This window comes from Balaenoptera musculus, chromosome 10 (assembly GCF_009873245.2).
Source record: "Balaenoptera musculus isolate JJ_BM4_2016_0621 chromosome 10, mBalMus1.pri.v3, whole genome shotgun sequence".
NCBI classification, from domain to species: domain Eukaryota; kingdom Metazoa; phylum Chordata; class Mammalia; order Artiodactyla; family Balaenopteridae; genus Balaenoptera; species Balaenoptera musculus.
The window spans coordinates 4,545,344-4,563,860 of record NC_045794.1 but is presented as its reverse complement, the minus strand read 5'-3'; the positions used below and the strand labels follow the sequence as shown (position 1 = coordinate 4,563,860).

Below are 18,517 nucleotides of genomic sequence, written 5' to 3'. Positions count from 1 at the left end.
GTACACATTTATCTGTACTATAATTACAGCCATATACAGACTGAGTTCATGTAGGTAAAGACTGGAAGGGCAGGTGGTGGGTGAGTGGATATATCCTGTAGTTTGCTCGTCTTCCGTCCTTTGGGAAACCTCTTGTCCCCTACTCCCCATGGTCCTGGAGAAGCATCAGTCATGGCACTGCCACCACACCACACCACACCACACTGTGGGCTTGTGACCCAGGCTGGCCAATCAGAGGATCCCAATATCTCAGACACAGTGATGAGTTCAAGTCCCATCAGTCATCTCTGAGACTTTCCTACCAGCAGGAAGACTGCATCTTTTGACTGGCTGAGCGTGGTCATCTTAACTTCTGGGCAGAGCTTGTCTTCAGGGTGAAGTTAACCATAAAAAGAAGCAAGACTAATGGGGGAGAGGGAGTCTGAGCTCCATGAAGTTGTCTGCATTCCTAGATCTTGCTGTGTCTACACTTACCCCTCCTGATTCCCCAGTCACATAAACCAATAAATGTCCTTTGTTGTTTAAACTAGTTTGAACTCAGCTTCTGTCATTTTCAAACCAGAATCCTGACTAACTGTCTTGGGCAAGAGGAAAAAAGTGTTTTTTATTATTTAGAGTCCTCTCAGTGGTGCTGTAACACTGAGTACTTAACTCTCTCCCCACCCCATCTCCCCACACACGCACCCATTGTTGTACTTGATCGAGGGCATAGGGAAGGCGCACGGGTGCAAGGACATCCTTTCCAATCCCTCATCATAGGAATCATGCCAATAGGCCATGTGAATAGAGGTGTTTTTTTTTGTAAACCTTTATGCATTAAAAAACAGTCTTAAGTATGGTACAATATAAGTGCTGTCTCTAGTACAAATCACTGGTGGAAAGGAACAGGACACACCCTCCGCTCAGGTCACACAATAGGTGGTAAAATGTTTGTGTTCTTGGGGGAGCAGTTTTTGTTTTGTTGTCCTGTGGAGGTCTTGGACTCCGCTGGCCCAACAACTGCCTCGGGCTTTCCGGAAGCTTCTGCTAGATGAGGCAGCTGGACGACTTCAGCTGTGTGCTGGACAGAGCCCTGCTGATTAGCTGAATTCTGATCCTGTTTAGTGGCGCCGCCTTTGATTTTGTCTTTAGTCTCTATTTGAAGGATCACCTCTGCGAAAGAGGAGAGAGCAGGAACAAGTAAGTGTTCAAATGTGAATTATATTCTAACTGTGCATTAGGCTCTAAATCATTTTGGGGAAATCTGGTTGTAATGATACAAAAACAAGTCATTTGTAAAGCACATTCTATGTGCCAGGCATTATTCTAAGCCCTTGACACTTACTGGTTCCTTTGATCCTTCCTGCAACCAGAGAGAATAGGCATTATTCCATTCTCATAAATGGAGAAACTGCGGCACAGAGAGGTTAAGTAAGTTGCCCAAGGACCCACAGCTGGTAAGTGGAAGGCCAGAATTTATCCCAGGCAACCTGACTCCAGTGACCAAGTACATAACCATGAGGCTATATTGCCTATAGAAGATACTTGCATAATTCCATAATCTGTCTGATAAAAATTCAAAAGGTAGTTATAGGGCTTGCAGAGGAGGACACATTGAAAGAAAAGGAAAGGAGGGGAATAGGAATTGGAGATAGGAGAAACACGGAAATTCCTAATGATGAGAGGGCAAAAAAAAAAAGGCGAACCCAGCCACAACCAAGTTTCCTGAAAGAGGAAAATCCCCAAATGAAGAAGTGGCGGGCCAGTAGTGATGAAGTCAGAATAATTAACCGAGGTTGAGCTCAGAGAAACTGGCGTGCGATCCTCCGAGATGTCTGACCCCCTGGATTACGGAGATGGGACTGGCTGTTTGAGGTACTGTACCTTCTTTGCCCAAGTGATGCTGCCCTTGAACTCTGTCCTTCCTGGCCTCAGAGGGGAAACAGAGACTGGTTTTCCTCAAGGTCTGAAGCCTGGGCTGTGCCTTGAGGTTCCGCGGCTCATGAATTCAAGCATGCTTGAGGGCCTGGTCAGGGGTCATGCGAAGAGAAGGCTCCCAGCTACACACCAACAAAGCGCAGCATCGGTTAGGGTTTTGTTTCCCTTTTTAATAATGAAATATTTTCAAAGACCCCAATAAAGAACCTAAATAAGATATAAAAATGGTTCATTTTTAAAGAACCCATTTAAGCTATGTTATAACTCAAAGATACCATAGAACAGAGCTTATGACATATAATTTTAAAGTACCTGGAGGCAACTATTGGAAATGATCTTTTTAGAAAATGTGTATGACAAGCCAAGGAATATCTCAGAGCCCAAATTCCGTTACAAGAAATATTATAGAAAATCGAAACCAGTGGGATTTAGGGTTTAATAAACTAAGAACATCAAAATGAAGAGATGCTTAATTGTGAATCCCAAACTATGGAATTTGGACCTCCAAATATATCACAAAGAACATTATAGAACACTAGAATATTAAGGTCATGAGGGGACTTGGAGATAATCCAAACTGCTAATGCAGTAACAGAATACACTTGACAAAATACACTTGACCCACCATGGAATCATCTTGCCTTTCTTGACTAATTTTAGTAACATGGCACTAACTCACAGAACTAGCTATTCCAGTTTTAAAAAACTCCAATTCTTTAAAAGTTCTTCATTTTGATTGAGCCAAGATTCACTTCTCAGGAACTTTTAGCCTAGTAACTTTGACCCGGTCTTAAATTCTACCCATTAGCATCATACAGAATGAGACAACTAATCCATCTTTTATGTCACAACCCTTCAACTATCTGAAAACATTTACATGACTACTAATTATTGACCATATGACATGATCAGTTCCTTCCTAGACAGGAAATCTCAGCTGTTATCCAACTGGTGTCCATCATGCTGGGAAAAGGTACTAACTGCAAGGATGGCATTAGTATTCAGACTCATCGAGGTCTAAACAACTCAAGTTCCCAGTTCTTTGTCCAGCGAACTGCTGTTAAGCTACACCTCGCCTCTCCTGAACTCCTAGAGTTAGCCTATAAAATCTAGACACAGAACTTTACATGTATCCCTATTAAATCTGACCCAAAACTTTTAGCCTCTCAAAGACTTGCTAATTAGCCAAATATGAAGTAATAAAACAACAGGCCCTGACGCATGACTGCCTCTTACAAGGTGTGAGCAACCAGCCCTTTGCACTAAAAAGGAGAATAATTTCATTCTTGGCTCTGAGTTTCTGGATTACCCACCTCTGTCTCAGTACTGAGTTTCTGTTACGAGTTAATGGTCATTCATTCTATCGCCTCAGCAAGAGGGTGGGGTGGGGGTCATGATGGGGTACAGGATCCTTCTCTATCTCCATTTTTCAGATGGGTAGCATGACCCCCCAGATGGGAAAACTTCCGGCAGTCCCTGGTGGTTTATTTTCTGAGCTAGTACCTAAACTCCAGATGCACAAATGCCAGAAGAGTAGTACTTTGCTAAAACTACTTCATCCCACTGAAGGAATGAGAGAACATAAACATATGGTCTTCTAAAAATACTAAACAATTATAGGACTAATACAGCTGGAAGAGACCTTAGTAATACCCCACTCTACAGAAAAGGAAACTGAAGCCCAGAGAGACAATGACTTGTCCAATATCACGTGGCTAATTTATTTGCCACTCAGTGGAGACAGACTTGCATAACCTCTTTAAAATTGGTGACAACAGCTAGTATTTTCTAAATACCTTCTAAACTAGGTACTGTTCTAAGGGGCTTTATGTACTATTGGGTTTTTTAAATCAATACTATGACTTGGGTGAAGTACAGAGCCTACTTCCTAAGATTCAAAATATGCCTATAGATTCTAAAAAGCTGTACATAATAAATGGTTTATAGATCACCCTTTCCCTAGTTCCCTAATATGAGAGGATTTAGACTCTAAATCATAGGGGAATGGGTGGGAAGGGGCCTGAAACCAGCTTGTACTGGGCATGTATGCAAATAGTTATTGATACAACAGACTCTCTGAAGACCTTGGCTTCAGTTCATGAAGCAGAAGACACTGAGGACTTGCCTACAACCTCGCTCCCAGGCAGTCAGGGCAAGAAGGAAGCAAGCTCGACCCACACGCTGTGTAATCCAGGGCAAGTCACTTAATCTCTCGAGCCTCAGGCTCCATGCCTCAAAACATCAAATCGTCTGTCCCACTGACCACACAGGATGGACAGTGGAGAGAGCAGTCTGATGAGGCAGCATATAGGAAAGCATCTCGTAGACTCTAAAGATCTACGGTCCGTGTTTATTACGTCCCATGACTGCCTCCCAGCCCCAGACTTTCACCAGCAAACATGTGGGAAAGTACAGTATTTACGAGGAAACCCAGAAGCAAAGACACCCTGACAAACTCACACCAAACACTTTCTCAGAAAGTCCAGGAAGCTGGTGTCGTAGGTTTTCAGCACCATGGTGAGATCCTTGGAATCTGGGTATCTTTTTTTCCCCCTGTTGTTGGTTATATTTTTAGGAAAACCTTTGGAATCTTTAGAGATACAACATTATGTGTTTAGTTCCAGGTGTGAATATGCATCGGTCACATCAAAGCTGTTCACTCAGCCATGTGCTTCTGGGAGTGGTCTCTGCAGCTCTCCCGTGCCCCTCACACACACACACACACACACCCCCGCAGTCTTAGTTTAAACTAACCACGTGTAAATTATCCAATGAATACAATTTACTTTTACAAATAACTTCCTACTACTCGGCGTGTTCTGGGCCACCACCTCCTCCTGGAATCAATCAAATGATTGTAATGGTTTAACATTAACCCACGTAAAATGATAATGATAATAATGATGATGACGATGATAATAATAATAGTAAAGTAAATCTGAAGTGACAGAAACGGTCCGCTCTGAACAAAAAGCATGTTGTCCATTCTTGGCTTATCTGTGCCCTTGATCCTTCCTCACCCCAAAACGTGAGAATTTGGGACACTCATGGGGAATAACAAGAAAGTCATTTTAGGAGAAGGATTGACTTTCAGAGGTCATGTACAAGCCACACAAGCAAGTTAACCTCATTTCTTATTTTTACAGTTGCGTCAAAATTTTGTCCATAAGTGGAATGATCAAACTTGGTTGGTGGCTTAAGACACCGCTTGGAATGATTTTCTTCAGCCATTTCCACTGATTAAAGCCCTCACCAAATGTATCTTCTGTCAGTGCTGAAAAGAAACCCCTGAAGACAGGTCCAAAGGCGGCCTGAGAACACAGTGCAATGCCTTGAAGGCAAGACCGCTCGTTTGGACATCTAGGTCCCGGTGAGCGTGGTCAGAAAGGTGACCATGTATGCTCACACCTTGTAAACATACATGTAAAAGGGCGGATATGTATATACACATGTGCAAAATTGACACATTCCATGAAACTCTCACAAAAACTCAGGGTTCATACAATGGACATCCTGGAAGGTACATAATGAAATGCTTCTAATTACTTTTGCAATCAATGCAATTTGCAGGGTGTCCAACAGAACACCTGCTCTTACTGAATTCCTAGAAGATCCCATGAATGTGTGTGTGTGTGTATTACACACATGGGTATCTGTGTGTTTATACAGATAAAAATGGGCTGGGGGTACTCCATAGGGCATAGGTCCTGTGAACTCCTTTTTGACTGTGGCACCAGGGCTCCCACCTTATCCTATATTGTCTTTTCATAAATGGCCAAAGAAGAATTAGATTCATGGGCTTACAAATAACATAGCTCCTACAGTCATCCTTATGTAATTGCTTTTGTTGTACAAGTTTTTCCTACCTCTCTGACCTTCCCCAGTATCTCATTATTCTCCCCACCTCCTCTTGCTGCCTGGAGCACCTACATATCTTGCTACCTTTGAAGCAACAACTTTCCTCTTAATTAAGGGTATTAACTAGGAGTGGCTGGGGGCTGAGGACCTGTTGGCAGCCCAAACCTGGGGAAGGGAGAGCCAAGAACTTAAGTGCATATAGTGTTTCCAAACTCGCCTCATCATAAGCTGCTATAAAAAACATACAGGGGCTTCCCTGGTGGCGCAGTGGTTGAGAGTCTGCCTGCCAATGCAGGGGACACGGGTTCGAGCCCTGGTCTGGGAGGATCCCACATGCCGCGGAGCAGCTGGGCCCGTGAGCCACAATTACTGAGCCTGCGCGTCTGGAGCCTGTGCTCCACAACAAGAGAGGCTGCGATAGTGAGAGGCCCGCGCACCGCGATGAGGAGTGGCCCCCGCTTGCCGCGACTGGAGAAGGCCCTCGCACAGAGGCGAAGACCCAACACAGCCATAAATAAATTTAAAAAAAAAAAACATACAGACTCCTGAGTCCCACCTCAAACACACTACACCATAGGAGGATCCTGGGGATTAGCATTTTTCCCAAGAACCCAAATGATTCTTATAATCAAATAAAATTTGGGAAACACGGATGAGGATGCAGCTCCCAATAACGTCCTTTCTTACGCAGGAAGGGAAGATGTGTGATTTTGCTACCAAAACCACATTCTGAAGCCTAGCGCTGAAGGTAAAAATCGGGTACTCTGTGAAATGGACATGTGTATGTCTTTGGTACCCTCTTACCAAAATGCCTATGTTCCCTTCCTTTTGATTCCCCCAAGTACAGTCTCTTGAGTTCAGGGTTATAGGCTTGAGATGTGACTCTTCCCACATGGTCTTTGTCTAGCAGGCGGGAACACCAATGCTCCTACATGTCTTTCCCTAAATCGTCTGAAATCCAAAAGGCTGAATTAAAAGTGGTGGATGGGAAAAGTATATCTGGGGTCAAAAGACCAGTTCCATTGCCCCATGCGTAAGTTATACCAGCGAGTCAGCCGGATCCTCTGCTGCCATCAGACTGCTCTGGTATGGGACTGACCAATCCAAGTGGACGACAGCCTTGGCATTGGAGGGGGATCCTGGGGGACCTTTTCTTGCCAGACCTTAAAATTTTAGTTTCTGGATCGTGGGCTCAGGGCTGTGGCTTTTTAACCAAATGGTACAGAAATAGACTACATTTTAACCCCCACGTGGCTGAACCAATATATACCGACTGCCCATCAACATGACTGAAACACTTTTGTCCAGGAGGGTCCCCCAGGGTGGTGTTTTTTGACTTTCCTACTGATGGGACAAGAGGTGGAGAGAAATTATGTGATTGGTCTACCCATTTTGAGGCCACCGTTGGGTGAAAATAAGAGGCAGGAGGGTTGGGAACGACAGCGTGAGTCTGTGAACTAAGCTGACGACAATGTCGTCCCGGATGGCAGGGAGCCCGTCTGTGAAGCCCTCGTCCCTCACATCTGGCTTCACTCCACTTGGCTGACCTTAGGGCCACTATGGCTTTTTGTACACGGGAATCCCTTAGCAAAGGGATCTTAGATCTGGGACTGGCTTCCTCTTCTGGTTCACAGTGGCCCAGAAGCCCTGCCCGAGTTGGACTTCATTGATCCACCGGTCCGTCCTGTACAGCACAACTTGGCTTGAAAGACAGAAGTTCATAAAATCCAGAGTCTGGGAACTGGGATGCGGGGTGCAGCATGGAGACTGTGGGTGAAGCTTAATTCCAGCAATTTGGCAGATGTCCTATACAAAATTGACAAGCCATAGCTGACAGCCCTTGCTTACCCACTTTATACCAAAGGTGCAATGAATCTGGAATAGTAAGGGACTGGGGGCTTAAGAGAATTTCAGCAGGAAAGAGTAAGGCTCCATTAATGATAAACTGTAGCAATGGAATTTTCCACTCTTCTTGCAAAGACGCTTCTGCTCTCTGATTTCCTTCACAGCGCATAGTGCGAGCAGGCAGGCAAGCTGCTAGGGGAGGTGGGGAGAATTGTTAGGAGAGGGTAGAGTTCTAGTCTTTTGGGGTTTCGGGATCTGCTGATAGGCCTTCTGAGCAGGAACCTGGTCACTCTCGGCACCTGTGCATCTTCGCTGCCGAGACCCCGTTCCCAGTGACTGCCCCACCCGTCTCCATCATGCACCTGGTACCATGGCTCAGCATTTTTTACTTTTCTGAGAGAAACATCTAAGCACAGCCTGCCTTTTGGGGTGGGGCCAGAGGAAGAGCATCATATGGGGTGTAGGGCATGGAAGGTGTCTTCCAGGGCTGGGCAACCTCCTCAGCTACAACAGGAAAAAGAGAGTCAGACCTGGGACTCACCAAAGAACGTCTGTCTCCTGGAGGCCGTCTGGATGAAGTGGGTTGGCGGCAATCCCAGCACCTTCAACAAGGACAAAGCAGTGGATTCACTCCTCTGGAGTCACACATTCCAAGACTGTTAGAACTGGGTGGGACTTCAGCTAAACGTTGTCTTCTACAGATAAGGACCCAGGATATTAAGCGATAACCTCAAGCCAGTGGCAGAGCAGGTCCAGAGCCTGAGACTTGACTCCTAATACAGGGCCGTTTCAGTATCCCGAGCACTGACACCACCCACATTATTCTAAACAGACATCAGTACCTACTAGATAGGCCACCACTCGTGATAGCAGCCAGATCCCACTGTCCAAGCGAGTAAACCAGTGTAGCTGCGGACCACCCCTGAGTTAAGGAGTCACACATCCCAGCTCAGAGCATGGGAAGGGAGGAAAGGAAAAGGAGATGGAAATCACCAGATGGGCATCAGACCGCGATATGACAAAATATCTTCTGAAAAGACAAGAGTAACACCTGCTCGGTCACCTTTCCCCACTGCAACCTATAGGGGTGCACACAGAAGAGAGAAACGACAGGTGTCCCCCTCAGCTCTGGGCCCCTGTCCTTGCAGCCAGGTTCCCAGGTTGTCCCTGCATGACCCTGTCCTCCTGTTCCTCAGCCTCACGGATTGAGGTCAGGAGGAAGCTGCAGTCTTGGGGCAGTAGGAACCTCCACCCAGATCCCATGCCCTCCATTCTCCTTGGAAGTTGGAGGAGGATTGGCGCAGGGATGCTTCATTGAATCATCCATCATCAACCTTAGAAGCCATGGACTCTGGTCTCCTCATTTTACAGAGACCCAGACCAGGGAAGTGACTTGCCAAAGACAAGGAGGACTAGCCTCCAGGTTTACTGATTTCCAGGGCAGGGTTCATCCCACCATAGCTATCATTTATAGCTACTACTAACTAATTACTTGAATACTTTATTATCGGTTTCAACCATAAGATGAATCTCTACATTAATTCTCAAGCATGTATGTGTCTCCCCAACCAACCTTTAACTTTAAGACAATCTAGAAAATGGAGATTTGGGATGAATGGATAGATAGGTTGAGAGAGAGAGGAATTAGATATGTCTTTGTTCAGAGTCAAAATATCTTTGTTCCCTGGGGAAATCCTAAAATGTGAAATTTCCAATTTTTAGGATTATTTTCTCCCATGTCGTCTAATTTGGCTTAACAAGATGCCTTTAAGTAAAAGAATAGCAGGGATAATAAATAATCATATGAGAGTCTTGGTAAAGCCTTTTCATTGGGTGATATTCTTCCCAGAAAGTTAAGATGGTAACTAACAACTGAACAGTGCACAGATTTCAACGGGTGTCATGTCAGCCTGGTTTTTAGATTCTTTGGAATATATTTGAAAGACTGGTATAACAGTTTTATTTTAAATGTCACTATTCACAAAATGCTGGACGTTACATCCTTTGCAGTTACTTAAATTTAGGATAAAAAGGTTAGATGTCAACTCAAAAGTGTACATAATTTCAAAACATCCAACCCTGTCCTATAAACAGATGGAGGCCATTGCCCTAGAACGAGTCCGACGCAGCCTGGAGTCTGAGAGCGGAAGTTACCCATCCCGAGGGCATCGGCTGGAAGGCAGCCGGGTCCCCCTCACCTCCATGATGCAGGCTAGCTGCTCCGCCTCGTTCTCCCCAGGGAACAGGGGGTAGCCCGTGTACAGCTCGGCCATGATGCAGCCCAGGTTCCACATGTCAATGGCCATGTTGTCGGGACGGCCCAGGATCACCTCTGGGGATCGGTAGAACCGGCTTTGGATGTAGGTGTAGACTGCAGGGGAAAGAAAGAGAAACCTCACGTGGAAATCTCCTTTCCGGAGCACGCTGCTCCACATACCTGCTCAGGCGAGGGTGGACGATAATTAAGAACCCCCCCTACCCCCGACTTCTTTTCACTCTCCAGGCTTTGCAGGGAGAAGGAAGTACAAATGGTCAGCACTTATGAGTCCCAGCCCCACATCCAATCCCATCACATCCTCACAGCAACCTGATTATCATGAGGGGTTGTCAGCCTCACGTTACTGATAAAGAACTCTAAAGTAGGCATTGTTCTAGAGAAGTAAATTTGTCAGGCAAGCTTTCAAAAAAGAAAACATAAGACGAATATAAAGCTAAGTTTTCAAATTGTCTGATTAATCTGGGGTAGACACCCTCTGAAGTATTGCGATTTGGCAAGGGAAGACGTGTATGAAAGTTGAAAAAGAAGCGTGCAAAATGCATAATTTAAAGATGTATATTCAATACATTATGTACATTGTGTTATATAAAGTATAGAAAGAAAAGTTCAACAAAATCTCAGCAGACAAGGATGTACAGAGGATATTTAGTATTGCAGGCAGCCTAGATTTTACAGATGAGGAAACTGAGGTTGGAGAAATGGGACATTTCAGTTATTTGCAAATGCTGTTAACTGGTTACCTAGATGGGGGCAGGGCAAGGGATTTTGTAGTCACTTCTCTGTTGTTTGACTTGGGTACAGTAAGGATGTAATAATTTTTAGTGATTTCAAACAAAATAAAGATTTAATAAAAATGACTTTGTACCCTGTCTGTTTCCAAAATGGACTTGAGGCACTTTGCAATCAAAGTACAAATATACAGGAAAGTTTTTTTAAATGAATTTAATGACAGAGGAAGACAAATACAGTATGATTTCACTTACATGTGGAATCTAAAAAACAAGTGAACAAACAAAAGGAAAGAGAAATGTCTATTTAGATCTTCTGCCCATTTTTGGATTGGGTTGTTTGTTTTTTTGTTATTGAGCTTCATGAGCTGCTTGTATATACTGGAGATTAATCCTTTGTCAGTTGCTTCGTTTGCAAATATTTTCTCCCATTCTGAGGGTTGTCTTTTCGTCTTGTTTATGGTTTCCTTTGCTGTGCAAAAGGTTTTAAGTTTCATTAGGTCCCATTTGTTTATTTTTGTTTTTATTTCCATTACTCTAGGAGGTGGGTCAGAAAGGATCTTGCTGTGGTTTATGTCATAGAGTGTTCTGCCTATGTTTTCCTCTAAGAGTTTGATAGTGTCTGGCCTTACATTTAGGTCTTTAATCCATTTTGAGTTTATTTTTGTGTATGGTGTTAGGGAGTGTTCTAATTTCATTCTTTTACATGTAGCTGTCCAGTTTTCCCAGCACCACTTATTGAAGAGGCTGTCTTTTCTCCATTGTATATTCTTGCCTCCTTTATCAAAAATAAGGCGACCATATGTGTGTGGGTTTATCTCTGGGCTTTCTATCCTGTTCCATTGATCTATATTTCTGTTTTTGTGCCAGTACCAAAACTACAATGAGGTATCACATCACACCAGTCAGAATGGCCATCATCAAAAAATCTACAGACAATAAATGCTGGAGAGGGTGTGGAGAAAAGGGAACCCTCTTGCACTGTTGGTGGGAATGTAAATTGATACAACCACTATGGAGAACAGTATGGAGGTTCCTTAAAAAACTAAAAATAGAACTACCATACGACCCAGCAATCCCACTACTGGGCATATACCCTGAGAAAACCATAATTCAAAAAAAGTCATGTACCACAATGTTCATTGCAGCTCTATTTACAATAGCGAGGACATGGAAGCAACCTAAGTATCCATCAACAGATGAATGGATAAAGAAGATATGGCACATATATGCAATGGAATATTACTCAGCCATAAAAAGAAACAAAATTGAGTTATTTGTAGTGAGGTGGGTGGACCTAGAGTCTGTCATACAGAGTGAAGTAAGTCAGAAAGAGAAAAACAAATACTGCATGCTAACACATATATATGGAATCTAAAAAAAAAAAAAAGGGGTCTGAAGAACCTAGGGGCAGGACAGGAATAAAGATGCAGATGTAGAGAATGGACTTGAGGACACAGGGAGGGGGAAGGGTAAGCTGGGACGAAGTGAGAGAGTAGCACTGACATATATACACTACCAAATGTAAAATAGATAGCCAGTGGGAAGCAGCCGCATAGCACAGGGAGATGAGCTTGGTGCTTTGTGACCACCTAGAGGGGTGGGATAGGGAGGGTGGGAGGGAGACGCAAGAGGGAGGAGATATGGGGATCTTGGATAATTCCAAATCCACAGAGTGTGAGAGCAGCAAAGCAAACCTACAGTATTTGGTCCAATCTTCTCATTTTATAGATGAGGAAGCTTAGGCTCAGAGAAGTGAAACAGCTTGTTCAAAATCATACCAGCAATTGTCGTGGCTGAGCCCAGACTAGAACCCAGGTGACCACATGTGTGACCTAGTTATTTCAATAAAGGAAAGAAATCACAACAGGGAAATTCAGACAAAGGGACTAGAATGGCCAAACCTTTCTGGTGTTCATAACAGCTTGATCCAAAGTCAATAACTTTAACAGAGACTTGGCCCTTTTGGTACAACACTATATTCTCCTAGAGAGAAGAAAGACATAGGTCAAGTTTTAACAATGTTACCCAAGGCATTCTGTTTACCTAACTGCCTGCAGGACCCACCTCCAAGTGCGCTCCTCCCACATCTCCAAATCCCCTCGCTCTCCCCGCCTCTGACGTTCCCTTCCACTGTGGGCTGCACCTCTTGTCTGGCCCCAGTATTTGCTGCTTTGTGGTATTTCTTCTGCGTGTATGTTGCATCTTTACTGATATCAACTGTGCAACTCTTGAAGACGGTGAGTTTCTTTTTATCTCCTTGGTACCTGGTTCTACGCCTTGCTTGCATAAGGCCTTAGAAATATCACTGACTGAATTAGATGTTTCCACTTAGTGACCCACCAACGTACTGATACGACAGTAGAAGACCCCCCCCCAAAAAAAAACCCACAATGATTTGGTTGGAGTTGTGATTGTCATGCTGACTTTGGGGAAAATGTGAGGCCAGGTGTTCCAGGAGAGTCCTGGATGAGAAAGCAGAGCTCCTGGGCTCTGCTCTAACAGCATGGGAGTGGACCACGTGGGGCTGGAAGATTAACGTCCTAATCGTATTTCCAAGGATCTCAGTATCAGATGAATTGACTATTATGAATATCAGGTGATTTGATTGCTTATGGAATCCTTTGACATTCTAGGTATGGCATAGCAGGCCTGGTCTGAAGCTGCTGGCATTGCCAACTAAGAAAGTACAGATCCATCCATAGTAGCTTTTCTAAAGAATATTTGTGTTAACTGAAAGATAATGATCAGCAAACGTCTAAAAGGTAGGAATTTTTAGTGTGTCTCTAGCCCAATGGAAAGGCTCCTTAACTAAACGGGGCTGGTCTTTCCATCTTATTGGCAGAAATAGCTCTACAGAGGGTACGGATGCGTGAGGCCATCACAGCTCATTGATACTAACCGTTAAGTCCATAGGAATAACTCCCTGATTCTTGAATCCACACTCACCAAACTCTCCTGGTTGTGTGTCTACGTCCCTACTGAGCACATATATTCCAGTCCATTTGATCTATTTTGCAAGGAAATCTATTAACTCATATTTTGGCTGCCACCTATCTTGTGAGGTTCCTTGGTGAGAGTCAGTCCCCTAAGCCCAAAGACCATGGTCCCTTTGGAGCTGCAAAGCTGAGGATTAGGAACTTAGATGTGGAGAACAAATCAGTGTACCACCATCCTTGTGGGGCTCCACCAGTCAGCCATAAGAGAACATCTCTACCTTGACAATCTTTAATTGTAAAAATACCCCAAATCTACCCAATGAGTTATAGTTGTTTTCTTTTGTTTGTTTGTTTTTTTAAGTAATGTGAACCCCATTTGGGGATGAGAGAAAGGAATGAGGAAAAGCTAAGAGACATTTACATACCTGTGAGGGTCAGGTTGTTTTGGAACCAGCTCTTGACCCCAGATCTTCACATCCTTATACCTTTTCCCTAGAGACCTCTCTGTATTCCTCACAATTGCAATCGTTAACTCTTCTAACAAGCAACTGTTAATTGCCTACCATTACTATTTCTGGGGACCATGTTAGGTCCTGGGAATATAATGGTGAGAAGACATGGTTCCTGACCTTGGAGGAACTTGCAGTCCAGAGGGGGATATGGATAAAGAAACAATTCCAACACAAAGCAATCAGTTCAATAACAGAGCTAAGTATAGACTAGGAGCCGGACATCTGGGAAGGCAGCATCCATTTGGAGTAGAGGAAGTAGACAGAGATCTGCTGTACCCTAGGACCAACTCAGAGGAGAGTGGACGCAGGGAGGATTTAGGACAGCAGTGACCCACCTCCCTGCATGACACACGTCTCCGCACGCCCGCAAGCCCTCAGCCTTCCTGGTCCCGTCTGCCTTGATGGCACTGTGTCTCTCTTCCTTGCCCCAGTATCCCTGCTTTAGTCCTCGCTGCATCTCACTTGGTTTACACAACCTACAAACATGCTGCTTGGCTTCCATCCTGCAGGCCTGCCCAGTTACCACCGGGGAAAGGAATGGGGCAAACCCTTCCTGAGGGCGGGGACCAGCTCCCCTGCGTGGGACAGGGGTTGTATTCACAGGCTTGAGGTCACAGTGAATGATTTTCTCTATGTAAAGCATTTGCAAACACTTCAAAACAGAGAGGGTGAAGCGCCGAACTATCGAGAGACTGAAGCCTTGGAAGCTGTTATTCTTCAATAGCTCATACAAGTTGATTCTGGGACAGAGAGAGAAAGTTTTGTGCAGCAGCGTAATGCTGAGTTTGAACCTGGAAAAACAATCCCATATCACCTGGTTTCCCTCTGGCAGCACGCAAGACTCAGACCAGGAGGTGGGGCTTTTGTGTCCTATAAACTCAATTTTCCCATTGACACATGGCGGATCCAGGGTACAGCTCAACTGTGCTGGCCTCTCAGACGTCCCTCATTTCTTACATGGCAAGGTCCTTGAATCACTCTGTTACACATGTATGTTAAAAAGTTGAGCCAAACTTCTGCAATATTCATAGTTCTTCCCTCGGGAGGGATCCAGGGAACCCTCCAGTCACTCAACCAAGTGGCCACCCCTGCCCAGGCCTAATAAGTCTGTCTAAAGACATCAGGCTCCTGACAAGTAAGGAGGCAAGGGAGTGGGCCGAGGGGGACTGAGGAGAGATGGAGAAGCCCTACCCTATCTAAAAGAACGAACTTACGGTCACCAGGGGTGAGGGCAGGGGGAAGGGATAGTTAGGGAGTTTGGGATTGACATGTACACAAGGTTATGTTTACAATAGATAACCAACAAGGACCTACTGTATAGCACAGGGAACTCTGCTCAATATTCTGTAACAACGTAAATGGGAAAAGAATTTGGAAAAAAATAGATACATGTATATGTACAACTGAGTCACTTTGCTGTACCCCTGAAACTATCACAACATTGTTCATCAACTATGCTCCAATATAAAATAAAAATTAAAACCTGTCGCCTTGCAGGATTGAGGGCTGGCTTTTGTCAGATCATCGTAAACTTTATAGACCGGCAGAAACCTGAAATATTATATCAAAGCCTGCTATGTTATGCGACAGCTGCTGATTCACCAATGTGGGAAACTAATAGAAAGCATTTCAACCAGAAAACGTTATGCATGGGCTGTCAGTTCATGATCTCTGTGCAAACTGTGAGATGGGGGAGTTGGGGGAGAAGGGCAGGACCCAGAGACAACGCTGCATCAACCTCTTCCTGGTTTCTCCTAACTTTCCATTTCTAGGCTTTCTCTCACGCTGGCAGTATTTAGGAAGCCGTTCTTTCTCGAGGGGTACAAAGGAAATGTGAGACATGGCTCTGGCCTCCTCAGAACAGCTGTGTGACCCAGGCAGCTCCCCAACCTCTCTGGCCTGTGGAGTCTCCCTTCACACACCTGCCCCTCCTGACCCCTCTTTTTTTTTTTTTAATTAATTAATTTATTTATTGGCTGTGCCGGGTCTTAGTTGCGGCATGCAGGATCTTCTTTGCGACGTGCATGTGGGATCTAGTTCCCTGACCAGGGATCAAACCTGGGCCCCCTGCATTGGGAGCGTGGAGTCTTAGCCACTGGACCACCAGGGAAATCCCCTGACCCCTCTTTTAAGGACATCCTAACTTGCACCGTGATTAATGGCCGAGAAAGGCAGCCTGGATTGCCGTGTTGCCATGAGGAAGATAATTCACCTCTGCATATTGGAAAGTGGACGACGTTTTGTAACCATCAGAGATGGCTAGTAGAGTGGCAGCATTCCTTCTGATTTAATGTAGCCACTCCTGGAATTGCACCATCAGCGACGGTGTCGTGGGAGCACCAAGCCACCAGCTCAGTGAAGCTAATGAGACTGGGCCTCTGAGGTCTGACCCCTGATTATTCTCCTTTGCTAAATGCATTCTGGGTTTCTGGTTTTATTTAAATTGCATCTGATGGTCTTCCCAGAGCGATAAGTAATCAAATTAGCATGCCCCTTCAGCTGCAATGTTCAAGCAAGGGATGCCAGTCTATTTAAGTCAGGTTCGGCTCTCGTACCAAAAATATCTGTGCCTGTCCTTATTTGCTCAAAATCAAAGCCCTTTCCCCCTTCTGAGCAGCCAACTGTGTGCTCCCTTGGGTTCCAAACTCTGCACCGTAGGGTCCTAAAGCCAGTGATCGGGGACAGGCAGCAAAGGAAGGTCCTTTTCCACATTTCAGTTTAGCTCTCGAGGGCAGAGGCCTTGTTTTGGTTCTGTCACCGGGCCCAGCACCCAGCACCTGGGCAGCACACCTTGGTACGCTGGCAGGTGACAGATGTGACCAAGGGATGGGGTGAGATGGGCAGCTTTGGGTCCAGCTCCCTGGTTTTCTAGATAACTGAGTGGCCGGTGTATTCACTCTAGTCATTAAATGTTCACATACAGACAAATCCAGTGTTCTGACCTCCAAGTTTCCCTTCTGTCACTTAAGCAACTTTTCAGAACAAATTGAATTCAAAAGAAAAGGCAGCTGACCCCAGGAGTTCAAAGGTGATGCAGAGATGGTTGCGGAAGTAGAAGAAGTCCTTCATGTGCACCACGTTGTAGGTGTTGTCTTTGTCCTTCCTCCTGAGAGCTTCCAGGATCTTCAGCTCCACCAGGGCCTGGTGGTGAAATCTGAAAAGGTTGGGGAGCAGTGGGGGGGATGGGGATGGGACAGAAGACACAGTGTCACATCCAGCTGCAGCAGGTGGCCCTTCCCAGCTCTCCCCATCACCCCAACAGGGCAAAAGGTGCTAACCACTCTGTCCTCTTGCCTCCTCTCTGCCCCTTCCTGGAAGCAGACAGGGAGAGAGGTAAAGAGGGAAGGAAAAGGGAGACCAGAGGAAGAGGCAGAGTCAGGAAGGGTTGGCATCAGGAAGGGGCCGGAGTCACGTGGTCCTTCCTCTACAGCTTACACCATCTGTCAAGCCACACCTCTTCTTGTTCCTGATGATTTTCAAGGCCACCAACTCATTGTTTTTATGATCCAAGCACTTGGCCACCTGTCCAAAGGACCCTTTCCCGATCATCTCCAGAACCTCGTAGCGGTAGGCAATGTGGTCATGCAGGACCTGCAGAAGCCAGGCCAGGGGTGAGGAAGGAAGCCATAGCTTCTGGGCTTGCCTGACATTGGGGCCCCTGGATACCCATTCCCAGCTCATGGCTGACTCCGGGGAGAACTTTCTAAACTGCACTGGGCACTAATACAACCCCACTCTCATCTCATTGCTACTGCAATGGGGTTGATGCCCGGATCCCAGGCCAGCCACGTGGCACCAGGGAAAGTCCCACAGGCTCTCTCCATGCCAGGCAGTGCAAAGAACATTGGGTGGTCTTTCAGAAACTTGGGTTCTTGTCCCCATCCTGCTACCACCTCTAGTTTTCTGCGTGTGTGGGAACCGTGAACAAAGAGGCCCCAAAGGTTCCGTCTGGTTTGGACATTTCACGATGCTCGAATGCAATGGGGCAGCAGCTTCAGTTTGGGGGAAGTTCTCTTTCCGACCCCTGATGTGTCTCCACCAATCAGAGAAGGCTTTGTGTCTGCTCTGCCTCTTCCTGGCCAGATAGGGTTCTCCTCTTGACTTATCCAGATTTAATTTTATCTCAGAGTTAGCATTACAGAACTTGGGCCTTTTTCAACTAAGAAATATTTTCCAAGAGCCAGAATCACCCACGTTTTCTGTGTGCTGGAAACTAAGGAATGGGTGTCTAATCAAAGCAACAGGAAATGTTCGATTAAAAAGCCTTCACCTGGGTGGCTTCAGACAAGCCACTTAGCACTGTGGGCTGCAGTGTCCGTGACTGTGACGGAAGGTCCTGGATAAGATGACCGCTAAGATCTTTCCGCCCTGAGAATTTGATCCCTAGTGTTACATTCATGAATTTGGGAGAGGTGAAGGATAAGTGTGAGTGCCCGGGTC

General features: G+C 45.4%; 1 protein-coding gene across 1 annotated transcript in view; it reads right to left on the bottom strand.

The window, feature by feature from the left end:
- Positions 1-793: 793 nt before the first annotated feature.
- DYRK4 (dual specificity tyrosine phosphorylation regulated kinase 4) overlaps positions 794-18,517 on the bottom strand; it is a 55,748-nt gene continuing 38,024 nt past the window's right edge. The window contains 9 exon segments of the mRNA XM_036867388.1: positions 794-1,152; positions 1,864-2,039; positions 4,378-4,507; positions 8,162-8,222; positions 9,819-9,991; positions 12,531-12,612; positions 14,679-14,817; positions 17,091-17,231; positions 17,532-17,668. Of these exon segments, the coding sequence (XP_036723283.1) occupies positions 908-1,152; positions 1,864-2,039; positions 4,378-4,507; positions 8,162-8,222; positions 9,819-9,991; positions 12,531-12,612; positions 14,679-14,817; positions 17,091-17,231; positions 17,532-17,668 (1,284 nt within the window). The 3' untranslated portion in view covers positions 794-907.